The 27435-nt window shown below is 37.1% G+C and overlaps 1 protein-coding gene across 1 annotated transcript in view; it reads right to left on the reverse strand.

Moving 5' to 3' along the window:
• Positions 1-25753, reverse strand: part of chd1 (chromodomain helicase DNA binding protein 1) — a 50187-nt gene extending 24434 nt beyond the window's left edge. Inside the window, exons 1-16 of the mRNA XM_079805299.1 lie at positions 25486-25753; positions 23917-24042; positions 22613-22805; positions 17590-17709; positions 17434-17486; positions 17209-17349; positions 13923-14188; positions 9780-10005; positions 9595-9695; positions 9324-9502; positions 9110-9234; positions 8794-9010; positions 8608-8697; positions 5924-6114; positions 5521-5709; positions 5131-5293 (exon numbers count right to left, since the gene is read on the reverse strand). Coding sequence (XP_079661425.1) covers positions 5131-5293; positions 5521-5709; positions 5924-6114; positions 8608-8697; positions 8794-9010; positions 9110-9234; positions 9324-9502; positions 9595-9695; positions 9780-10005; positions 13923-14188; positions 17209-17349; positions 17434-17486; positions 17590-17709; positions 22613-22805; positions 23917-23969 — 2307 coding nt within the window. The 5' untranslated portion in view covers positions 23970-24042; positions 25486-25753. The remainder of the gene's footprint in view (positions 1-5130; positions 5294-5520; positions 5710-5923; positions 6115-8607; positions 8698-8793; positions 9011-9109; positions 9235-9323; positions 9503-9594; positions 9696-9779; positions 10006-13922; positions 14189-17208; positions 17350-17433; positions 17487-17589; positions 17710-22612; positions 22806-23916; positions 24043-25485) is intronic.
• Between the last annotated feature and the right edge of the window lie 1682 nt (positions 25754-27435).

Consider the following 27435-nt stretch of genomic DNA (forward strand, 5'->3'; position numbering starts at 1 on the left):
ATGTTTGCAGCGTTTCTCTATTTGCATGTGTTGTGAATGTTTGCAGCGCGTTTTTGTATTTGCATGTGTTGTGAACTTTTGCAGCGTTTCTCTATTTGCATGTGTTGTGAATGTTTGCAGCGTTTCTCTATTTGCATGTGTTGTGAACTTTTGCAGCGCGTTTCTCTATTTGCATGTGTTGTGAACTTTTGCAGCGTTTCTCTATTTGCATGTGTTGTGAATGTTTGCAGCGTTTCTCTATTTGCATGTGTTGTGAATGTTTGCAGCGCGTTTTTGTATTTGCATGTGTTGTGAACTTTTGCAGCGTTTCTCTATTTGCATGTGTTGTGAACTTTTGCAGCGTTTCTCTATTTGCATGTGTTGTGAGTGTTTGCAGCGCGTTTCTCTATTTGCATGTGTTGTGAACTTTTGCAGCGCGTTTTTGTATTTGCATGTGTCGTGAACTTTTGCAGTACATGTGTTGTCAAACTGAAGAAGATGTTTTTTCTATTTGCATGTGTTTTCTTCATTTGCAGCGCGTTGAGCTGTCTCGGCCACCGTACCTGTCAGTGCCAAGGTGGACCCAACTCAGCTAAACATGGATCAAATTATATCAACGTTAGAGTTCTTAAAGGGCCTGTTTACACCTGGTCACTTCATGCGTTTTTACAGATCAGATATCTATCGGATTTATCAAAACGATTTCATTTACATTAGGTCACATAAATGTATCTCCGCAAAACGGATATAAATCCGATCTCCAATTCCCACACTATACGCTAGGGATGGGCATTTTTGTCAATTTCTCATTTCGATCATCGATAGGTCTCAAAAACGAGTACTCGAGTACTCGGGGGCGGGGCATGTGCAGGGGGCGGGGCTTGTCCGTCATTGAGATAATGAAAACTGTTATGAAAATGGTTGTTATAACAAATACAAGTGACATGAAAACAGGTATATGAAAACATGAACATATAAAACAAAAAATAACTGCTAGATTATGATGCATTAATGTCTTTGAAAAAGAAACATCTTTATAAAATGACCATCTCAAATAACCAAGTCAGTAATATCGAGCATTGCCTTTGAGCTGAAACTGTGAAATAACACCACCCTGCAGAGCTTGCTAGCTGGTTAATAAACTCAACCAAACGCACCCTATATCAATATTAATATGGAGATTATTATGAACCTATTATGACAAATCAACCCAAAAGGACGTGAATGCGCATGTGAACTTCAGCGTGCTAGATTTGACAGGCGAAGGGTTTGAAAGGGAACATTTTGAATGCGCTCTTCCCTTAACAACGCTGATACACGGACAAAGAAAGCACACAGAAACAACATTTTATTAAAATCGTGTTCTCATTATAATGCTTTGACAGATTGACTCTGCACATCATGCACTTCATTTTATTATTCATGATGGAAGTGTTTACAGACGTCACTGCGCGTTTTCGAACTCATAACGAAAAAAACTTTAAATAACTATAGGTCTACTGTTAAAAAATATGAGACCAGTATAGCACTGCTGCATTACTAATATCAATGATTCTGAGAAAGAAATAGCCTATCTAAAAAGAATATGACTGTCTCTAAACCATCATGTCGAGCATGAAATATGCGTTTGAGCTGAAACTGAAGAGAATGAACAGCCGGTATAACGGCAGCGCTTTGCTAGCTTAAGCCCAACCAAACGCTTCTTATATTAGATTAATCAGATATAGACAACATAAAAGTAATCTTACAACGTGCATCTGTAGAAAAGGATGCGAATGCGCACATGAACTTTACGCGCTAGTGAGTGTTCTCGCTAGTTTCTCTGTGGATCAGCTGATACACGGGGAACTGAGCACAGATCATTTACAGCTTTCTATTTCCATCGTGTTCTTATTATAATGCTATGTAGGCTGTGACAGATTGGCGCTGCACATCTTGCACTAACCATTCAATGATCACAGTGATTCCAGACATCACTGCAGTGCTGCACGCTAGGGCTGGGACGGTTACCGCATTACCGCAATACCGCGGTCACGTGACGCCTACCGCGGGTCTGAGATCGTCACCGCCATCACCGCAAAAAAACAAAACAAAAACATTGGCCTGCACATGTGTGCACGTTGTGTCTAATTCCATGGATTCATTGATTCTAATGACATGGATTGTGTCTAATGACGTGCGTGTCTTATATGGATTCAAGGTTTTCTAAACAAAACTGAATCAAAAGATGGAGCAAATCCGACCTTTCTCGAGTTGGGGAGCGCAATTTTCCATTATAACATTCCATTTGTATCCGTGTAATGTCTTGTAGCCTATAATTTGAATTAAATTTTACTAAATATAAAATACAGGCGCATAAGCAGGTTTTTAATTGCACGTGCTTAACACAATTCTCTCAAATGGTTGCGCAGCCGACAATAGCGGGTCGGTAGATAGAAGTCATGAAAGCAGAAAAAAGAACGCACCGCCCGGTCGAACGCTGGTGACCGATTTCTCCCATAGCTGGCAAAAAAAAAAAAACACGGCTTCAGAAAGAACAAACTGAGCTGGACCTGCCTCAGCCCTCCTTAGTACTGGTAAGTTTTAACTGTCTTCCAACTCTGTTTGGGAAAGATTGACTACAAATAAGCTGCATGCGAAATTTCATTCAATATAATCAATAAATAATCTATTGTAGGCAATTAAATATAAGTAGGCTATGTGATTCTGAAATTCCAATTTCATTAAAAGGCTATCGAAAAAGATATCCGTCTGGCAGGCTTACAAGCACAGTAGTGTGCGACACTTGGTTAAATTAAATAGCCTTCGTTAAATATTTGAACCACTGAGACAAAAGCGCACACGAGATATATAAATTAATATGAATATGTAAAAATATGTAATATAAATAATAAGTAATATCCAATCACGGTAGTGTGAGCAGCGACACTTTGTTAAATTAAATAGCCTTCGTTAAATAGCACCACTGAGACAAAAGCGCACACAAGATAGGCATATAGCCTATATATAAATTAATATAAATATGTAAAAATAGGCCTAATATAATATAATGATATAGTATGTAAAAATTATTTATGTAATATAAATAACATAAATATAAATAATGATATAGTATGTAAAAATTATTTATGTAATATAAATAACATGCATATATATATATATATATATATATATATAAATAATCATTAGCCTAAATAGCCTTGTTAAATTAAAAAGTATTCGTTAAATAGCCTTGAACCACTGAGACAAGCGCACACCACACGAGATATGTAAAATAATATAAATAGGCTATGTAAATGTTATAAAATATAAAAAATAAATATAAATAATAAACGTAGCATAATATACAATCACGGTAGTGTGAGCAGCGAGTGACTACACTTTGTTAAATTAAATAGCCTTGAGCCTTCCTTAAATAGTCTTCATTAACCACTGAGACAAAAGCACACACGAGATGTAAATTGTAAATGTAAATTATAGCCTGAATTTGTAAAAATATGTAATATAAAAATATAAATACTATAAATATAAATAATATATTATATGGGCGGGTGTGCGCGAAAGTCGTTATAGTTTAAGTGATTGTTTGATGACGACGACTGTAATCTGAAAGTAAAAATATGGGAAATAAATAAACATGAACAAATAAATATAGGCTATATTACTGATCAATACCGATAAATAAAAATGTGTTTGTTTGTCTTTGTTTATGCTGTTCCATCTTCAGATCTCTCAGTCGTGATCTGATCTGCTCTCTCAGGAAAAAATATGACTGGGATGTAAACCATGGCCTAGTCTATATTTCGTTTTGCCAGCACTTTTTTTCCAGATATCATTCCATTTCTGTTCTAATTCCTGTTCTAAACGTGAAAAAATAAAGTAAAATAAACATGTTCCTTATTATGTTCAATTGCCTGCGCTGGTCTGTGCGTGTGCGGCTGTGTGCGAAACTCAATCGGGAGCCGTTTAAAGCGGTTTACCGCTGAACCGCGGGAATTTCTTGCTTTTCAACCGCGGTAAGAAAAAATCCATACCGTCCCAGCCCTACTGCACGCCTCAGTTTCACTTTATTTCGCCGCGGTCAGGAGGCGTGTTGTATAACGCTAACCAATCAGACCTCCGGTACCGCGCAAAACGACGCAATAACCAATTAAAAAAAAAAGAGACAAATTTTTTTTTTTCAGGGCGATCATCGTTCTCATGATCGATGATCGCTGTCACGTTCAAGTACTCGATTACTCGACCACTGTTGCCCATCCCTACTATACGCAGATTTCACCGAAAACAACAGATTTGAGCTGCATTTTATTAATCTCAGCTAATTTCAAAATCAAAGACCGCAACAGGAGAGCGCGCGGCAACAGCATTGGTAAGATCATTCGGTTTCTTTACTTTTAATGAATATGATTGTATGTTGAGCACCTGCGACTTGCTTTCAGTTTTATTTGCGGTTTGAAGAGATACACAGCTGCTCGTCTGTGGCGATGCGTGCTGTAGTAGCGCTGTCATATCTGGCCATAACATGTCATATAGCCCATAATGCTCTCACACATTTATTTTTTAGCATTGTTGGGAGGAGTAAAATGTTTCAACAACCAGATGCATTTAGACTTTAGCTTTCACTGTAATGCAGCCAGACCATCTCCTGAAGTGGCTTTTAGTATATTGTGTATTTGTTCTAAACGCTCCTGTTGTCTTCTGTGCCCAGACTTGAGTTTTGTTTGAGGTTAAATACATTCAAGAAGCGTGTTAAAATTTTAAATTAAAGGTTCAGTTCATATAACTGACTGACAAAATTACATACATGAGGATGCAGTGCATCGTGTTATCGAACCGAACCGATGGCATGATAATCGTAATCGTACCGTGAGACCAGTGTAGGTTCACACCCCTATGACAAAGCATTACGGAATGAATCATATTTCTCCTATTTTAATATTTTATCTATGTAATTTGTGACAATGCTTAAAATAAACAGTCAAAATAGTTTTTTTTTTTTTATAAAAAAAAAAATTAAATATATATATATTTTTTAAAGTGTTATATTTGTTTATTTATATTATATTACAACTGTGGACAATGTCTTGGATGTTTTGTTGTACAATTTCAACTAATAAACTAGTGCTTCCCATCTGGAAGATGAAAACATACCTGCAGGCCTTCTTGTCTGTTGTAGAACTCGTTATCATCAGGGGGTTTAATGAGGTAGCAGTGGTTACAGCATTTCTTCAACTCCATCATGACGTTGAGGAAGCCTGACGTGCTTCCTTTAGTGCCTTTACTCAGGGCTTTATAGTTTCTCGTCAATATCCACCTAAACAATCAATTGATTCGATTAATCAATTTTATCTATCGGATATTTGTGTACAAGTGGGAATTTCTAAAGCAAAGGGTGAAATTTTCTCTGGGAAAAAACATCTGTTAGAATATAGAATGACATGCAATGATGAATCATGAACAACAAGACCATAAATACAGTAAAATGTGGTTCCAATTTGATTCCATGTCATTTTTAAAAAGCTGTGTTATCGGTTCTCTTACTTGTAATATTGTTTCTGAACAGCGCTCATCTCTACCCTGAGGATCTGCTCCACCTTGGCAGGTAAAGATTTCTCCACATCTTTCTTCACTCTGCGCAGCAGGAAGGGCTCCAGTTCTTTATGAAGGCTGGTATAGCCAGAATCTCTGCCCTTCCCATGTTCCTCTTCAAACATCTCCCACGAGTGAAATCTACCAACATATCAGCTTATATCAGTGACATCTTACTATTACATTGCATTAAACCAATACAAGAATTCTCTCTAGGGTATCAGCCTTTAAGAATAAACCACAGAGTTACAAGAGCTACCAAAATACCACATGAAAAGCTCAGCTGCATACAGTAACACTGTTGCAATAAAGTCACACTGAACAATAAGAGCAGACACAACAAGAGCACACCTACTTTTCAGGCATAATAAAGTGTAGCAGAGACCAGAGCTCTTTGAGTGAGTTCTGGAGGGGTGTGCCAGTGATCAGGAGCCTGTGGTTGGACTTGAAATCCATCATAGTCTTGTAGAGGAGAGAGTCATCATTCTTCAGGCGATGGGCCTCGTCAACTCCAATGAACGCCCAACTGACATTTCCTAAAAACGACTACAAAAAAAATTATAACAATGAGCATGCTGGTCTGCTAAAATACACAATCCTTCCTCTTTTACACAGGTAACAAATGTAATTAATTAAAGAATAGGACTGGTTATCGTCGATGATATATTGTGTGATTACATTTCATGTATATTATTATTATTATGTTACGAATTCTTTCAGATTAATTGTTTTCTATTAATATTTTTTTTTAAGTGAAATGATAATTGCAACCCACTGAGAAGCACAAACCGATAACCTTCATTAAAAAAAAAGAATCTATATTCATTGGCAACCTTCCAAGCAAAGTATCTCTGTTTGAACATTTAACTTATGTTAAAGGTCCCATGGCATGAAATTTTCATTTTATGAGGTATTTCAACATTAATATGAGTTCCCCTAGCCTGAATATTGTCCCCAAGTGGATAGAAATGTTGATCGGTGTAAAACCGAGTTCTGGCTGTCTTTCTCTGCCTTTGAGAAAATGACAGGCCAGACGAGCCAATCCTGAAGTCTCCTGGTTTGACGTCCAAGCAGGAACGGTTTCCTCCCTTTCCCCGCCCAGAGAATCTGGCACGCCCATGCAAACACTCGAGATCATTAACGTTACTTGTGAACGAGTGAACACTGGCAGTTTCTCAGTGTTTGGATGTACAAATGAAAACAGAAGTCTTTCTTCAGTTCCTTCTGATCTGTGATCATTGATTTCTTATGTGTAGCTAATTATTTATTATTTGTGGACACGCAGCAGCTTCTCTCTCTCCCGACAGAACAGTGTTTTCGTGTTTTCTATCTTGTGAGTCAGTGTTTTTGTACGTCCTTGTCGCGTCTATCTGTTCTAAAATGTGCATACAGTCTTTTCTGTTTAACATCAGCAGTCACATCTTTAGAGATAAACTTCACACACGCCGAAGCTCGGCCTCCAACATCCCCGACCCCCAGTACTGCATCTGGCCCACAGCGGAGGCACCAAACGCGGTTTGAGATTAAGCAGAAGGAGGGTAAGCATGAGGGTATCCGGCTAGGCTAGCCAGCTTTCCCCACAATAAACTGGATTACATTTGATTACAGCTGTTGTGTCTTTGTTTGCGCTATGTAACGTTACTCAATGCGCGTCAATGACGCTATTCATATGATTGGAACATATCTAGAAATAATGCTATACTCAACACTTACTAACTCGTTCATCTCGTCGTAATGGTACATTGCATGTGTTACAAAGTTGGTAGAATAATGATGAAGAGGACTCGGTGTGACTGGGACTCGTGTTTATTCAGAACTCTCAGATACAAACACAATAAACTCGCGCTGACTGACAGCGCTCTCATAACTCAGTAGTTACTATAAATAACTTTGTTAGCAATCGCTTCGTCTCCGTGATGTCCGGTTCGCGAACGAATCATTCTTTTGAATCGGTTCTTTTTAGTGTACCGAACCAGTTCACCAAATCGGACTGAATCGTTCTAAACGGTTCGCGTCTCGAGTCAGCGCTGATCCATAATTTACTAAAGTTACTAACTTTCTGACATGAGTGACAGCCCCTCCGACTAGAAATAAACTAATAACCTGAAGTATATGCTAGTAACTACAACAGTTCACCCTGAACTGAGACATGCTGAGAGAACTGATGAGAAGTGAACACAGGTCCATCCGTCTCTGGCAGACTCGTGCCTGCTCGTGCCTCGTTAAACCACGCCCCCTCCGCTCATTTAAAATGCAAAGATGTCAGCCAATCACAACAGTGGGCGTTTTTACTGAAGTCTCACAGTAGACACGCCTCTTGAAGCAGGGCATTCAGCCACAGGGCAAACAGCAGTATAGAAAAAATGCCTTTTATTTCTAAATTATGACATTTTATGATGTAAAAATCATACTAATAATATAAGTACACCTCAGGAAACACTATAAAATAATAGAAAAATGCCATGCCATGGGACCTTTAATATATTGGGGGAGCCTTTAAATTTTAGGTGTAGCACAAATGTAATGAACTGTATTTTTGAAAAATTGAGAGAACTGTAAAAGTTTTCAATAAAAATGCCTCTATTATCTAACGTTGATTCAGCAAATCTTGTTTTACAAGTACGTCACAGAAATAAGCCCTATTTCTCAGCGCCATTTAGTATCTGATGTTGCTATTGGAATAAAAGATTTGGCATTTCAAATGGAATGCACATACACAAATTTTTCTGAGAGTTTTTTAATTTTAGGCCCCGTCCACACGGAGATGCGTTTAGCTGTATACGTAAAACACTTTTATCATATCAGCGTTTCGTCCACATGGATCCGGCATTTAAGTAGCCTGAAACATTTTTTTAAACTGGGTCCCAGAGTAGATAAATCTGAAAGCGACACCCTTTTCTTGAGACGAGGGGGAAAAGATTGGATAGGGAAAGCTGGCTTTGTGTGGATGTGGCCTTAGTCTAGTCTAATATTTTATTACAAAATATACACTTAATTGTCAGTGTAAATTAGTCTTAGTGCATATCCCTTGTGCTGTACCTTATCCTTCAGCAGAATTTCATATGTAGTAAGCAGAATGTTTAACTTCAGTCGCTTGGTCTGCGGATGCATCCATTCATGTGTCCGGATCTAAAGAACAAACAGAAAAAATTTGAAATCAGATTTGAGTTACAGTTCTTGTGTGCAGGAAATCTGCCTACTCTCTTGAATTTTGTAACATCATACCATGTTTCTGCTGTTGATGTCTCCCAGGTACACAACAACATTCATCTGAGGAGCCCAGAGCTGGATCTCCCTCTGCCAGGATGTGAGGGTAGACAGAGGAACCACCAGAAGAAAGGGCCCGTAAAGCTGGTGCTCATTGAACATGTAATTGAGGAAGCTGATGGTCTGGATGGTTTTACCCAGACCCATCTCATCTGCCAGTATACAACTGTTTCCTCTGGGAAAGCAGAAGAGTAGAAGTGAAGAAATTACTCAAGAAATCGTGATTCATTGAAACTGAGGTCATGTCTACTAGGAATTAATAAAACTAACATACTTGCACCAAGAATGGGCCATCCAGTTAAGACTGTCCAACTGATAGTCCCGCAGTTCTAAGCCTTCTCCACCAATGTAGAGAGGCTGCTTCTTCATGGGTACAAACCGTGGTCTCTGTTTTAAAACCTGAAGGAAATCAAACAGGAAAGTGGTTACATAGTTCCTGGTTTCATTGACTTTCTCAGGTGAACGTTCACAGTGTTGACTGCGGTTACCTTGCAGTCTCTGAAGGGGATGGTTTTGGACTGGTTTCGGCTCATGTATTCATCGATGCACTTTTGAAACTTTCTAGAAATAAGAGCACCATCTTCCCAACTGCACTCAGAGTATGACAGCCCCTGCCATTTACAAAGGTAATCTGGATAACCTGCGGCAGACTTTTGATTGGAATGTCCTGCAAGATTCAGGCAACAGTGAAGGTAAATAAGCACACGCGAGTCAGAACAATCAATCAAAACAATGAAAAAGGGGACAGCATCCTCTTACCAATGATTCTTTCCACAAATTGATATTGAGAATGCAAGTCATCCATGAGTTCCTGCTGACAATTGAAGTACTCCACATCCTCAGGTGATGCCGCTTTGAGCCTGCGGACGGAGGTGCATGAAAACAAAATTAACATCTAAAGCCACGTTACCTATAGGAAATTAGATTTCTGTAAGCATTCATACCATTTCTTCTTCTCCTGATCCTTTTTCTTGAAGTTGTCCAGTTTCTTCATGCCCTTGACGTTCTGTTGTTTGAGCGTGTCCTCCGTTTCCCAGGTGTTGTGAATGTGGGACCAGTTCTTCCATTTCATCAAGTATTGCACCTCTCCTGGCTGTCTGTTGGGGTCAAAGTTGGCATTGGGGTCTCCATCTGCCTCTATGGCATACACTGTGGTTACAGCCCCCGTTGCTGTTAAGGAACAAGACAACATTTCAACAAAAGTAGGGGTGTCACTATAAAATATCCCTTCTAAACTTTCCCCCCAAGCTGATCATGTGGTCATGTTTCACTTTGTGCCAAGAGAAACACACACTGAACATGCAATAACTATAAACCAGGGTATCTGCAGGTTTCACCAAGTCAAATTTAAGACTTTTTAAGACCTTTTCAAGACCATTATGAATTAAATTTAAGACCTATATCACGCAATTAAAAAAAAAACGTACAATAGGAAATGCAGAATCACAAAATTACTTGCAAAGCAAATTAATTTATTCAAATTGAACAAAGTATTAGTAATCTTGCACTTCCTCATAGCTCAATCCCACCAGGATTACAGTTTTTCTCCATTGGTTTGGCTCATTTCTTGAAACAGAAATTACATTCTCAAAATTGTAAGATCATTTGGCAAAACAGTCTTACAGTTCAGCACAACACTATAGCTCACATGCAAAAGCTAATATCTCTCCCAAAACTGTTCACTCATGCTTCAGAACTAAATTCCTTTCCCATATAAATAGTCAGTGCCACGAAAATGGCAAAGATCCTTCTCATTGCTTTGGCTCATTTCTTGAAACAGACCGGACGTTCTCAACACTCTTGGTGCTTTTGCCAAAATAACGTGGATGGTTCGGCACAACACCATGGTTCATCTGCAAAAGCTCATAACCCTCCCAAAACAGTTCACTCATGTGTCAAAACTAAATTTCCTTCTCATTTAAACAGTCAGTGCCCCCAAAATGCTTCGTCCCTTTGGCATTGTGTAAGCACTGCAAGTCAAAATGTTTAGATGTTTTGTCACTATGGCAGAGGACCATTGAAATATCCCTCATGTCCACCTTTCAGTCTTAGCCCAGTCCTTCATTTTTGTCTAACAGAATACAATTGTGTATAAAACTGAAAAAAAGAAATAGGATTTTAGGGTAAGAGTAGCCTCCAAGGTTTGACATCACACATTGCACTCATACTGCCAAGGAAATTGTAACCATTATCATTCACACACATAAAGTAACTTCCATACATCAGAGTAAAAAGAAAATGTATACAGCATAATATACTGTAATATAACACACAAACAAAAAAACTATGAAAATGACCGTCCTCACCCTCCTGGCCACCCACACGCTGCTGTTCTCAATCTTTCTGTAAACACTTGTAATATTGTAAAATTTCTATTTTTCTAATGATTTTCTTCAGAGATATTGTTAGAGTAAAGTATATGAATATATTGACCAAACAGTACACACAAGACCAGTACTGCATATTGATGAAAATATTTATTTCTCTCCACATTTGTAAAATCATTCGATTCATTCATGCATTTTCAAAGGTTTGTTTTTTATATCTGCTGAGGTTGGGCTGAAGTCTCTGTCCAGCCTCTCTCAATGTCAACCCATGGGTTCTCAGTAGAATCGCATCTGATAAATTTGGTCCCTGTCTTCTTTGGCCACATCCTACTCCAGGTCTACCTCTTCCTACCCCCCTCTTCCCCTCTCTACCCCTCTCTACCCCTCTCTACCCCCCTCTTCCCCTCTCTTCCCCTCTCTTCCCCTCTCTTCCCCCCTCTACCCCCCTCTACCCCCCTCTACCCCCCTCTTCCCCTCTCTTCCCCTCTCTTCCCCTCTCTTCCCCTCTCTTCCCCTCTCCCTCCACGGGCTCCCCCTCTCATCCTCACTCTTCCTCGAGCAGGCAGTTGCCCTTGTTCATTTACTTGGCCAGGTGCCTCCATGTTCAGAAATTGTACTGGTCCTGCATGGTCAAGCTCTTTACATACATGTTTGGCAGCTTTCACAGTCATGGACAGCACCTGTCAGGTAACTAAACATACTGTTTGATTGGTCATCTGAGATGTGTGAAAGTCCTCCTTCATTAGTCAAGTTCTAGTTTCACCTGACTGTCAATTGCTGTAAGAAATTTATCAAATGTTCCAAGGGATTCATATAATTGTATTCATGGTATTATGTTATTGACTAATTTTGACAATTGAACAGACTATTGTGCATGTGATGACTATACAATGAAATGACGCTGATACGTTTTGGAGCGAACGACCATTAGACTGAGAATCTAACAATCAGTTTAGATCAACAAGATCTATTCACTTGGAAATTGTGCTAAATTTAGGCTACCTGTACTTAATCATTTGCAAAGATGTACTGAGACATTGAGACATGTACTTAGACATTTGCAATTTGATGAAATTAATGAGAAATACTATTCTGTTGTGAACAATTGCCAAGTGGTTTGGAGATTTGTCCATGTTGTTTTGAGAATGTAATTTCTGTTTCAAGAAATGAGCCAAACCAATGGAGAAAAACTGTAATAAATAAACACACTACCGGTCAAAAGTCTGAGAACGGGAAGATTTTTAAAATGTTTTTACATTCTGCTCACCAATGCTGCATTTATGTTATTAAAAATACAAAAAGCTGTAATATTGTGACAGTTCTGTTGTGACTGTTTTCTATATGAATATATAGTAAAGTGTCATTTATTCCTGTGATCAAAGCTGAATTTATCATCATTACTCCAGTCTTCAGTGTCACATGACCCTTCACTAAATCACTACTCATTCTCATATGAGGATCTGATGATCAACAAACATTTATGATTATTATCAGTGTTGAACACAGTTGTGTAAAACATTTTTTTTTTTATTCTTTGATGGATAAAAAAAAAAGTAAAAAAAAAATTCTGAAGGATTATGACTCTAAAGTCTGGAGCAATGATGCTGAAAATTCAGCTTTGAATCACAGAAATAAATTCTATTTTAAGATATATATTGAAATATAAAATAGTTATTTTAAATTGTAAAAAAAATAAATAAATAAATATTCACAATAATACTGTTTTTGCTGTATTTTGGATCAAATAAATGCAGCCTCTGTGAGCAGGAGAGACTTCTTTAAAAAACATTTTAAAAATCGAACCGTTCTTAAACTTTTGACCGGTAGAGTGTGTGTGTGTGTGTGTGTGTGTGTGTGTGTGTGTGTGTGTGTGTGTGTGTGTGTGTGTGTGTGTGTGTGTGTGTGTGTGTGTGTGTGTGTGTGTGTGTGTGTATACATTTTTTTGTGAGATCAAAATTACTGATTTTGTGGTGGTCATTTTCAGAAATGTTTCTTTTTTTTTCATAATTAGGATGCCACATTTACCATATCATTATGTTAGATGCACAATAATCACACATGGCAATAAAACAAACAAAATGCATGAATCTTGTTTGACAATAGGACAAATAAATACAACTTAAATATACAGATACAAACAGTGCTTTAAGTTTAGGTAGGCTACGGTTTGTTTTTCCCCATTGTTGTTTGATTAATACTAACGACACAGGGGGGTATAGGCTAGGCTATATTGGATTGCTTTTCTCCAAACTTTTATTTGGTCATTATACGAGATGGCAGGTGAGAAAGATTCGCCTTTGCTTTCACGATCGCGTGAACTGGAAGAACTGGAGAACAGAAGCTGAAGAATAAAATCCGTTTGATGTGTCTGTGGTACAATCCGAAAGAGACCCGCGCCAATAACATGAAAGCTGATTGGCTGCTATATAAGACGCATGTTGGTCTCTCACTAGCGAAAAAACGAACTAACAACACACACTCTCTAAAACATTGCGGGAGCATTTCAATGAGCAAGAGGTAGCGTTACATGGACGTAGGAAAATTAAGACCCGTTTAAAATTATTTAAGACCTAGAACTCAATACTTCAGCGAATTTAAGACTTTTAAGGCCTTAAAATTTTGATTTTGAATTTAAAGACATTTAAGACTTTTTAAGATCCCGCGGGTACCCTGTAAACATTCCTGCCCACTGAAACCTCTGTGGAAATAGTTACACAAAGACTGAAAACTTGTCAGATACAATTTCACTATTGTTCTCACCTCCTTTCCGACCTATCCTCATTTCCATGACCCTCTCCAGTGTCTCAAACTCGTCCTCCTCTGGTGGTGGGACATCCTCTCCACACACCTCCACCAAGTCATCTGAATCAGTCTTCAGTTCCTCATCTTCTTTGTAGCTCACATTGACAGTTGCCTGCCGCCGAGGCCCTGCTAGGGCTTTCTTATAATCGTCCTCTTCATCTGAGGAGGAGCGAGAGGGCTTCTTCTTGGGAGCTTTATTATTCCTCCCATTCCTAGCATTGGCCCTGAGAGAAGAACAGAGATCAGTTCAGTAATGAGTGTTTACTTAAAAGAAATGTAAACAACAGAATAGTCATAAGCACCAATCATTAGGATCCAGGCATTTGTGAAAAGACCATGACTAAAACGAAAGTTGGAAGCATGGATCCTGTGGAATTTGTGGATGTATGTATTTTGATGGCATCATGTGTTTGATGGCATCACTGCAATTACACCGGTGTGTGTGTAATTGCAGTTACACACACACAGGATTTTCTTCTATTATAGTGGCTTCTTGCATCAACAAAATTAAATTTGGCCTATAATTATTTTTTTAAGAGATGTTGAAGTCAACTCTAATATATTTACTCATATCTTTCAAATGGAATAAATGGAACAGCATAATTAACATAATATTTTTTAAATTAATAAAACAACCATTATGACTATAACAGTAAAACTATAACAGTAATTCAATTAAATTTGACATGCTCTTTGATGAGAGAGAGATAACCCTATTTATTCATCAAAAATTCCTCCAGCAGCCAATCAAAATTCAGGTAGTAACTGGAAATTTTAGGGGTGGGAATCTTTAGGCACCTCAAGATCCGACGCTGAGAGTCAGGATCTGATTCCAAAACAATTCTTGATCTACTAGTTTACTGAATCTTAAAATGTTTTTTTAAGATGTAATGAATACTTTTTTAAATAATTACAAATTCAATTTAAAACACTTATGTTAAAAATTATAATAAAATATTTAAACTAATAAAGCTTCAAAACAAAAGTAAGTAGTAGCTAAATAATAAAATTAAAAAAAAGAAACATTACAAGCAATAAACAAGTGCTTTCATCTGAATGTTTTCCATTCAAGATCCGAGTTCTCAGCTTTACTACTGTTTTATTATAACAGATGACATCATAGACAGCGAGAGGCTGCATTCAAAATAATGCACAGATCTCTTTTGACATATGTTTTTGTCCTATCTGTCAAATCCCTTAAGACATAACTGGCTGTGTTTGCATCAATTTCGTGTCATAAATTCATTTTGAGATGCAAGTACATTTAACAACTTACACAGTCCCACACAGCCACATGGGGCTAACGCTCTTCACAAAGTGCACATGAGCATTTGAATGATTCATATTTTGAATATATAAGTCCACTGCATTCCAAACATCATAAATGATGCCTTCGTAGAGCATTTGTAACTAAAATACAGGCGGGTGAGACCACACATTGCAAGCGTAAAGCAAAGAGTGTTTCTCACAGAACATATCCTGAGCAATGAAGCCTGCGAATATCCTAATTCGCTTCAACCTTTCCAAACTCATCCAAAATATTATTTTATGGATGGTTCGAGTGGTGCGTGTGTGTGGAATTAGAAGCAAGCAGAATACAGGTGTTTCTAAAGCACACAGCGTCATTGCACTTCTTAGTTAAAAACTAAGCTCAGAAGCAATAATTTTATTATACATGTACATGGAGTTCTAATGAGGCTGCGAGACACATTTTTGACTATCAATGTGTTTTTATGTTACAGAAGGGATTAACAGAAAGGGTCAATTTTTATTTAATGTTCACTTTAAAAAAGACACCAAACAGTCTACTTTTGAGGAAAACACCTTGCATAGAATTAGTGATGCACCAAAATGAAAATTCTGGGCCAAAAACATGAAAAATATTTTTATAATTGTATTAATATTAGACTTAATTTAGCAAATTTTGTGAGAATTGAACATGGCCTAAGTATTTAGCTGTCAGAGAGGGAATGTGCATTTTCCTTCACTCGTTCTGCCATGCCCTACTCATCCATGAGTGCACGAATTGATGAAAAAGTATTCTTAATGCATTCTGAAAATCTGAATAATTTTTACAAATTATACACGGTATTTTGAAGTGGCCATGATAACAACACTGTGCATGTTCATTATTGTGATATATCAGCAAATCTATTTACATGTAGTTTTATCACAATACCAAAATTATGACTTCGATACGATACCAGACTAAAATACCTCGAGAACGATACTGAATTGATACAAAGGCAAAAAACATTAAAAGTAATTGAGTAATATGACATAACTTACTATTCATTGTTTTATTTATATATATATTCCAATTTCTCACTCAACTCTGTATACGTTCACTAAAGACATACCCAACTGTGTTTACCTCAATACTCGCCAGGACATACATTTATTTTACCATTCAAACCCAATAATCCGCAAAACTGACGTCGCTATCGCATGCTGTCTGAGTGAAAGGTGTGCGCGCGGGCCCTTTAGGTCAGAGTCCGGCAGCGCGAGCACTTCCCACGCCGCGCTTTATTTTCTCATCTCTTTATTATATATTTGACTGTTCTGCTTCCATTGTTTAGTGAACCGTGGAAGCAGAGCTCTGCACACACGTCCTGACTCCTGCTGTCACACATCGACACAAATTGAGAAGTACTGCTCTTATTAGCGTGCTGCCATTCTTTAAAGTACCAGTACTAATACAATTTCATATTGTACCGTTTTTAATAGCAGGGTATCGCAATACTTTTCTAGTAGCGGTATATCATGCAACATTAGTTACATGACATTGTTCTCGAGCTGATTTGCTGACCTCTTTCTGCAGTTGAAACACTGAGTGATTACATGAGACATGATATATTTCAGCAAGTTGTACTGTATTAACATTCCTTCTGACGTTCATTCATGTTTATTTAGCTCTATAACTAGTAATAAAGATGAAGTGATCGGTTGACGTGCCGCTTGACCCGTGCTGCCGTTTGAACTAATGCACTACAGCGAGTGATCAGTCAAATCGAATTAAAGAGACAAAACAACATTTAATCTTTAAATTGTGATAAAATCAACAGAATTTGAAAGTGGAGACAGTTTCATATAAACCTAACAAAGCACAAAGCTTTGATTATTGGATGGCAGGCGTGCTACAAATGTTGAAGTTGTTCACGCATCGACATAAAAAAAGATGATGTCTGCATTTCTCATTATGTAAAATGACAAAAGTAAACCGAGATCAAGGTGAAAACTGTACTTGTTTGAAGGTTTCCTGCTCTTGACTTTGTGACTGGGCTCATAGTCTGACACAGACTCATCACTGTTCCCTTGTTCCTCTGCTGAAGAATCCGATGAGCCACTTCCAGAACCCGATCCCGAATCAGAATCCGATCCAGACCTACACACAGAACACCAGCGTAAATGTTAATCTCATATGTGTACTAATGCAGACGGCTTCTACACCAAACAGACATTGACTCACCCTTTACTCCTGCTCTTTGACTCATCATCTGACTCATCACTACTGGAAGAGTCCTGCAGGTAATAACAGAGAAGAACAAATTATAAACGACAGGGATTTGGACAATCTTGTAAATCTATGATTTTATGAGGTTCATTTTAAGTCAGAATACAGTACCTCGTCTGAGCCAGTGTTTGAGGAGCTCTGCTGCTGGATCTGCTGCTGCTGCTGTAGCTGTTGCTTCCTGATCATGGCTGACCTTTGCACTGTCAGGATACTTGGGTTTGACTTCCAAAACTACAGCAAGTTGAAACAATAGGGATATTTTCAAACATTTGGAATGTTCTGTTCCAAAACCCTGTACAGTGCCTACATTTTAAAGAATCACACAAGCGCTAAATGCAAAAAACTGAGGATGATTATGAGGACAATGTCAGTAGCCAGATCGTAAATCTAGGAAGGGCAGATTCTAGGTCTTAGCCCTAGTATACGATAAACATTCTGTAAGCTTTATATTCTAATAGCTGACTCTTTTGGCAGAGGTCTAACGTCCTTGCGTCCTAATTCAGCCTGAGGGTGGTGCTCTGATGTAGAGCCCTGCGCGGGACTGTTTTCTTCATCCCGCTCCCGCCCGCACCCGCCGAATTTCTGACCATTACCGCCCGCTCCCGCAACGTATGTTACACTCCCGCCCGCTCCCGCAATATGTATGTCCACTCCCGCCCGCACCCGCAAAACTCTGAGAATTTATTCCAGCACAATAATAGAGATTAATTGATTTTGTGTCTTCTCCCGTCCCGCAGGAAAAAAAAAAAAAAAACACGTAGGCTATTTGTATTGATATTATTAAAGAGATTCATGGGGTTGTTTGTTTCGTTTCCCTGGCCTGCATGTAAAAAAAATAAATAAAAAAAAAGACAAATACATTCAAATATAATTTCGTTTTTATCAAAAACTTTGCACATAAAAATAGACTGCTTTGCAAAACAGAAAACAGAAAAACAGATTGAGAAACAAAACAGATCCCAATTCGTCGGTCAGTTCCGACGTACGTCGAACGTGACCGACTGAAAGGAAACCTGAGAAAACATGCTTCAACAGAACGTAATGTGAACACAAAATAGCAAACGGACATTTAGAAACAATCCATTTCCACTCACTAAACTTCTATGTATTGTTTGTCAAAAACACCAAACAGTCAACTTGACCTGCAGGGAGTGCTGAGCGTTTTTGGTGAGGTATGATCAAGTAGCTATGTATTTGCCAGCTGCGCAATATGTGGATACATATAACCTTATACCGCATGATTTTGCCTACCAAAACAATTTAGAAACTTCTCCAAATGTCAGACTTTCCTTGCTTAGCTTTTGTGCTGTAAATACCTCGTTTGAGGTTCTTTTCTACATCATCTATTGACATCTTCTCCATCATGTCGTTAGGCAACCTCCCTATCCCGCCGATTCCCACGGTGTTTTTTTTAGCCGCCCATTCCCGCCCGCTGCAAAATTCAAACCGCCCGCTCCCGCGAGATTTACGTTGGGTCCCGCGGGACCCGGCGGGACTCAATCCCAATGCAGCCCTCTACTTGATGTTGATTGACAGGTATGCATAGAATGCTATAGTTTTGCCTTAATGTAGTATTTATTGCCTCAGATTATTGTTTTAGAATGTTACAAGTTGTGTGGAGGAATTCCAGTGAGAAAAGAAAGTAATTTATATTCTCAGAACAAACAACATAACTATGTAAAGGCTATTCACATTAGCATGTTTAAACTTTCAATTAATTTGATATGAAGAACGGACAACTAGTTACTATGTCTCTGAATTAGAGCGTACTGCAGTTCCATTTTTCACCACAGATTTACAATAGAGTGGTGAAGGTATGACATCACTTTTAACGCGCCACACAGACCATTTATCCGCTCAGGTCAAAGTCCAAACGGCAACGAGCTCAGGGAGCAGATCCGTTTACTCTGATCGGTCTTGGTCACGGGACCACTAAACAGCGCTGTGAGATCCAGTGAGAACCGGTGAATTCAGCGAAAAACACAAATGTCTCAGTGATTTAAACTACTTTAAAGCCAGACAAAACAGTGCTGACAAACACTAGAAACACTGTGCGCAATGATACAGTCAGAAGTATTTTCGATCTACAAATCTCCATAATTTACCACGGATTTACTGTTGTGACACTGTTGTGGCAGAAAATTGGGATATTCATATAGAATTGCATTATATTATTAATGTAGACATGTATTAAAGGAGTAATGGAATATTATTACAGTATTTTTATTTAGCTATAGAATTATAATAAATGTTTTTAGGCTACTGTTTTTGATACAAATACCATAGAAACCATATAGATACATTTTACCATGGTAGTGAAGAGCTATATGCATGGTTTTAACTGTTTATCATTATCTAAATGTATGATACTATGGAAAACCAATGGTTAATATGAATAAAACTCAGAATATTTTATTTAAATTTTACCATATAACAATGAGGTTGTAACTTTTTTACAGGATGTCCGTGTTTTTGTTAGTGAACATAAATTTACATCTGCATCCTCTTAACTCAAGCTACTACTACTGTCAACTCACTGTCAAATGTGCATTTCTAAAACAAACCATGTAATATTATTATTGCAGCCTGCACTGCAAACTGTGCTGAAGATATATGCCAAAGTCAGGCAACACAAACCTGTTTCATGACTAGAAACAATATCACCCGTTAACACATGCAGATATGAAGACAATTTTTTTCTATTAAGATATTTATTTTGTTATGGTAAAATGACTGGAAAGGAATTCAAAAATGTGAAGTGTTTGTCATGTTCTGACAATAAAGAGTTTAAAACCACAATAAACAGTCTATCTACAACTTTCACTTTGTTTTACAGAGCAAAAATCTGCCTTTAAATTTGAAATAAATAAATATTTGACATTTATCGTAATAGTTATCGATAGATATTAAAGTTTTTTATCAATATAATTTTTTGCCCAAAACACAGAAGTGAGTTAGCATTTTAGCAATTCCGGTTCCCTCGTCTCGAAGTCAATGGGATTTTTTAAAATGGGGTTTTGGTCTAAACTGCGTAGGAGACTGACACAGGCTAGAATGAAAGTTGTTGAATAAAGTTGCTATTTCTGCACACAAAAAGTATTCTCGTCGCTTCATAAAATTAAGGTTGAACCACTGGAGTCACATGGACTATTATAACGATGATTTTACAACCTTTCTGGGAATTGAAAGTGTTAATTAAATTGCTGCCTAAGGAGGGGCCTGAGAGCTCTCGGATTTCATCAAAAATATCTTCATTTGTGTTCCGAAGATGATTGAAGGTCTTACGGATTTGGAATGAAATGAGGGTGAGTAATTAATGACAGAATTAAAATTTTTGGGTGAACTATCCCTTTAAAATGGTATCCAAAAATATGCGTTACAGAATGCTGAACACATTCACAATTTATTATTGATATAGTTCATAAAGAGGTCTATGTTTTGGATGAATATTTTGGTGCCCCACAAGCCTTTATAGATGAGCTGCGGCTGGACAATTTTGAGAAATTTTCATTTTAACGTACATTTAATGATTACTGGACTACAGCACAATACGTTATCACCAAACTTTACAAAAGTGGAGTCTATGTACTTTTGCGAGAGAAATGCTATTTTGTGCGAGCACAGGAATTAGGGCTTTAACAACTAATTGAGAAAACCTATAATCTAATGAAAATAACAATGAATTACATCAATTATTCAGGTTTGTGTGTAGTGCATGGAAAATCTATGCAAGCTCCATCGGTTAACAATAATGAAAACATCTGAAAATTGTAAAACAATCTTATAAGGCAACCCTCTACAATGCAAGTACATCACTCGCATATGCGAATAAATTTTCACTCTGGGCGACTAAACAATATCTATCATTAGCCATTGGCTAATAAATGCTTAGATTTTACTCGCCAGTGCGTGTCTAAGAATAAGTTTAGCATAGATATAAGTTCCTTCGCTGAACACTCATGGAAACAGTTTCGCTCTCCATCAAGCAAATCGTCTATTTCAGTTCAGCTCAACGGATGCGCAGCGTCCCTGAATCTGACATACCGTGAACTTTAGTGTGAAGGTGCACAACTCGGCGTTGCTTTGAGAGAGCGATGCGTTTCTCTCTCACACGCAAAGAGAGTCGTACATACCACGCAGAATCGACGCACTACATGTAAACCATATTCTTTGTTGTATTTTCCTGTCAAAACAACAGAGTTAATTTGGAATTATTCCGCTTTTAAGAACAAGCAGAAGATATGCGGTAGTGGGCGGGACTAATGCGCAAACGGCAATCCCATTGACTGGCGCTCATCTATTACCTTCACTGTTTTGATTTCAGCAAATCAGTTTGAGCAACGCTGACAACGTGATTAATATTCATGAACCCAGCAGCTCATCAGTCTTTAGTGCGTTGTATATTGTTATTAATAGTAGAATTAGTAGTAGTAGTATTATCTTATTAATAATTAATATTATCTATTACTATTATATAATTTTTTACAGAAACACTGAATGATCAACAATATCATAAGCACCACCACCAGTCCTAAGTTCAGTTAAAATATCAAACATGCATTCATACATGTGTGTGATTATTTTATATTATATATATATATATATATATACACATACACACATATACATACACACATATACATATATACATACACACACACGTGTGTGTGTGTGTGTATGTATGTATATAGGGCTGTATGTTTGTGTATGCGATTATATATGTATATATATATATATATATATATATATATGCGATTATATTGCCACGGTGTACGTAGAGGGTTGTAAGGTGGAAATGGAACGCTCAAATCGAGGTTCTTTTTATGCTAACTAAAAACTAAAACCCATCCTCACTCTATAACACAATAACTAAAGTTATTGTATATAAATGTAAAAAGTCAGGATACAGAAATGACAGTAACAGTTTGTTCCTGTAGAAAATTCAATATACAATCAGTTAACATTTAGCTTATAGCAAAGCCTACATTTATTGAAGATCTGTGTTAATTTGCACTGTTTGGAGCAAAAACATTAGGCAGGATGTGGAATAAAAAGGGTTCATTTTGATTTTGTGTGGAATTTAAAGCATCAGATTCGCACTGACAACTTCACTCAGAAGCTTTATGAAGCTTACCGCTGCTCCATCGATTTTGGTGTCTTGATCATTCTTTTCCTTGGATTTCTCAGAGTCCGAGTCTGATTGGCTTCCAGAATCCGAGCCACTTCCTGAGTCACTACTCCCTGATTGGCTACTGCTAGAACTGCTACTGCTTGAACTCGAGCCCGAGCCAGAACCCGATCCTGACCCAGACTCATCATCTGAATTACTGAGACAAAAACAAACATGTACATGAGTTAATTCCTACAATACACCATAAGTTTTGCATGATTATAAATTATGAAAAATTATATTTAAACAAATAATTGAGAGCAATTAAGTGATAGCATTTACGATTAGACAATATAATTATCATAAATCACCCCAAAATGAGAAGTCTGTCATCATTTATTCCTCCTCCCAAAGTTCCAAACTTGTATGGTTTTTGTACAATAAAACATGTCGACATGTCAATAATATCTAAATTAATAAATAGTATTAATATTTTGAATGGCAGTGAATGCTTATCCAGAAAAATAACATGGGTTTACATAGTTTACAGTTTAAATCAGGACTAGGTACTGGAAATACTAGTCGACTAATTGGGTAAATGTTGGTTTTTGGAATATTTTGCAGAATTTTTTCCCGAAAGCTACGCTCAAATTACTTTCATGTTTGTTACTTTAAAAAAATTAATTATTTACAGTAATTACAGTTTTATCATTAACAGCAGTCTTACAATAAATGTCATCTCATAAGGCAAGCAAAGTATTGTGCTTCTTTATTAAGTATTCCGCATTAATTTAAGCCTATATCACTCTTCAGAACTAGGAAAAACACAGACTGCAGGTTAAAAAACAAACAAATCATGGATGAGTGACAAGCACAAGTCTGGAGAAACAGGTGTTCTGTTTATTCAATCAGAAAGAGCAGAGGAACATATGCGTTACTGATAACTAAAGCAACCATTCGTCTGGCATGCCAATCAACTCCTGGTTCTTTTTGGGATCACTTATGTGTTAATATTCATTTTGATGCTACATCTGAGCAAATAGTTTGAGCGAGTAGGATGTTGGAATGCTCTGATGTAAAAGTCTGCTGTCAAACATGGCATCTACATCGCATGCTAGCGGTTCATCAAACGTAAACAGCTCAGATTACAATCAATGAAGCTGTCTTCACTGCAAGATTCTGTCTTTTCTGAAGCCAGACAGTATGAATAAACTTCTAGTTTCACAGTACAGATAAAGAAGCTCAAATATTCCATAAAATGGGTTGGTACAACATGAATGTGAGCAAATGACAGGCAAACTATTTTTTTTTTTATGTATTGTGATTACCTGGACTCTCCGCTGCTGTTGCTGACACTTTCATCCTCACTGCGTGCTTCCATCTCAATCAAATATTAAAGATGAATCCCTGATGAGATCCGTACAGTCTGTGTGCGCCACTTCAGAGCAGCTCACCTAAAAAGCAAGCAAGTTTGTGATTAGAACAGAAGCTCATACAAATGACAGGTTCATATCAAAGTGACTTATGTTTGACAGTAAACATCACTTATTTTTTTCTAAGAGGCTAGTCTAAAGCAGTCTGAGAAACTGAGATGAACAAAACACTGCTGCTGAAACTATTTAACAGCTGATTTTCAGAAACGTTAAACTATGTAACAAATAGAAAAGTCTCTGTATCTTGCTTGCCAGTATAACCACGGTAGCAGGAATGTAGAAAATTGGTAACATTTGTTTGCATAGGTTGTGCATTATTTGTTTATTCGTCAGTATTGTAGTCCTGGTATTGCTGGAATAAACTATAACAGCAATTGCTTCATACACAGGGTTACTTCACTACTTCCTCTCTTCAAAACACTTAACTTTGTCTTTATCGTTAGTTGGCATTCTTTAGTGACAACCCACACGCAAAACCCACAGATGAGTCGCACATAACTTATCCATTTTATGTCAAACAAAATCTTAAACATTGCCTGATGAATGAAAGTGATGAGTGCGATGTTGACCGCAGAGGCCTCCAAGGTTCAGGCCTAAAATCCCGGAGACTCTCTTGCGTTGTGTGGCCACCTGAAGCAGCGCCATGCTCGGGCACAGGCGCGCATTACTATCGGGTCACCTTTATGTTCAGGGCCGTTTACAATTTTATGTTGTCATGAAGTTTATCCGTTCTTAAAATTAAGTTTCACAACATAACCCCATATTTTGGGACTGTGTTTTGGTCGTTTGCCCCACTTGTCGCGCTGGATTGGCGCTACATTTCAAATCTTTCATCAGTCTCTTTCTGTTGTAGCAAGGCTAACCTAGCTTAGCATGCTAAAGCTAAACGAGAAGCGTGTGTTAGCTATTTGGCTATCGGTCGCTAACACAGTCAAGCTACTGGAGCACTGTGTATATGTATAATATTAATAAAATCAATAATCCAACAACCTTCAGACACTACTTAGTCAGTATCTTTCTCAATTTAACATTTTATTTGTTTGTTTAGCCAGTTATTCTCACGCATGCTAAGCTAAATAAGTAACGTTAGCCTCACTCAACTGGAGTTTGATTTTATGTGACATTCTGCTTAGAAATTCAACTGACTTGAGTTAAGCCCTTAAAACAAACAGTTGTGATACTGAACTCGTGAGATGTGTCTCGTGATCGGAGGTGCGCACTGAAATGCAGGTGTCTTCGGTGTAATATTGTCTGATCATCATGCTGTTGTTGATTCCCGCACTGCGTTTCTGTGGATCCGCCGCTCGGGTTTGTTTTCATTAGCCCTTAAAACAGCCGAATACAACATCACGAACAGTATACGGACAGATACCAGTGAATACCAGACCACGATTGGTTTCTCAACTACGTCTATCACGTTCTGCACACAAGTGCAGTCATATTGAAGGTGTTTTGATCTGTTACCTGCCTGCCTGTGTGCGCGCTGCCCGCGGACTCTTTCTGATGATCGCCGCTGTCGCTCGAGAACTCCACAAAAACACTCGTATACTTTGTTCTGAAAGATAAGTTTCCGAGTTTCCCCCTCCACGGTCAAGAATACCTTGGGATCAAATGCTAAACAGTTTTTGTGTATTCCATGTGCCGGGAAACAGATGGGATAGCAGGCATATTTCAGCTGTAAATCCTACACCAGCCGGTCTCCGCCATGACGCGCTCGAGCACAGAGAGAGAGAAACCCCGGGCTGTGACGTCACCCGCAGGCGGCCGCTCTCCCGCGGAACAGCGGCATCAATGTGTTATATAAGAATAGATCTTTTGGGATACTTGTTTCTCAGAGATTAAATGGGAAAAGTTTTCGTTTTTGTATATTTAACAAAATGTGAGAATTACATTTAAAAAATCTTCATAGCATTGTCTTTAATACACTTTTTGGACATTGTTGAAAGTCGCTCATTTGGAATGATTAATCATTTTTCAACAGAAATCTGGACATCATGATGATATAAATTGCAAAGATGTTTTTATATATTTTGAATTAAAAAAAAAATATCTGTTAATTTTATGGGGAATCTTATGATTTTATTTGGTAAATTCTATATACATAAAAGCAAAAGAAGCAATAGTACTAAACCGAAAACCAAAAATCCTTTATGGCGGAATTCCATATATTTATGGACTCTCTTAAATGTACTGAAAAGAAAAATCTATAGGTATATACCTACAACTCTATTTGCTAAAGAGTTAAATAAGTAAAACTTTGAAAATTATTTACTTAATTATTTCTTGCTGTCTTGTATGGAATTCCAAGCCTGCCATTATTAAAAAATAAATAAATACATAAATAAATATACAAATAAATGTAAAAAAAATAAAAAAATAATAATAATAATAATAAATATATATATATACATAGAAAAGCAAAAAAAACGAAAATAAATAATTATTTATACATATTTATGTATATATTTATTTTTTCCATATTTATTTATTTATTAGTATTAGTATTTATTTTGTAGAAATAAATACATGTAAAAATAAATAAATGTAGAAATGAATAAATGTGGAAATAAATAAAAGAATAAATAAATAAATATGGAAAAAAATAAATATATACATAAATAAGGAAATAAATGTATAAATAATTATTTATTTTCGTTTTTTGCTTTTCTATGTATATTTATTTATATATTTATTTATTCTTTTTTACATTTATTTGTATATTTATTTATTTATGTATTTATTTATTTTTAATAATGTCAGGTTTGGAATTCCATAGGTCTTGCTGTGTGTCTAGAATTCAATATTAATACAACAGCAGAATCAATATTTTGACCCATCAAAAAGTCAATGTCTAAAAAGTTTGTCAATGTTTTTTTTTCATGAATGTTGCAAGAAATTAAAAATCTGAACACCAGAATCAATGATAACAAAAAAGCAGTGAGATTTGTTCTGCACATAATTTATTCATGTTACTTGATGTTTAAATTATTGTCTAAGTATTTTCTGTCTTCATTTGTTTGTTTGTTTACACTGCCCCTTTGCTTCTACATTATTCTTTTGTAATTATAGTATAAATATCTTTAACAATCTAAATGCACTGTATTATTAGCTTGAATTGAATATTCCTGTAGTGTTCAAAGCAATGAAACAAAAGCAAAGCAACAGCATGTGTGATGTTACTAAACTCAATGTAACTGACAATTTGGCTCTTAATGGTTCAGGGAACAGACAAGTAAAGCCTTGCATTTTATCACTGATAGAACTTTCTTAGTCTTGATGCTCACTGAAATATCTTTGCAATGAGTGGCCTAATCAGAATGAGGAAACAGATATTAATTAGAGGCTAGGTGCCTTATCTCGTCTGAACAGTTTCTGTTTAGGTTCTTTGTGTTTTGTTATTGTTTGGTTTGGTGT

The sequence above is a fragment of the Gobio gobio genome (genome assembly GCF_949357685.1).
Source record: "Gobio gobio genome assembly, chromosome: 22".
Taxonomy (NCBI): domain Eukaryota; kingdom Metazoa; phylum Chordata; class Actinopteri; order Cypriniformes; family Gobionidae; genus Gobio; species Gobio gobio.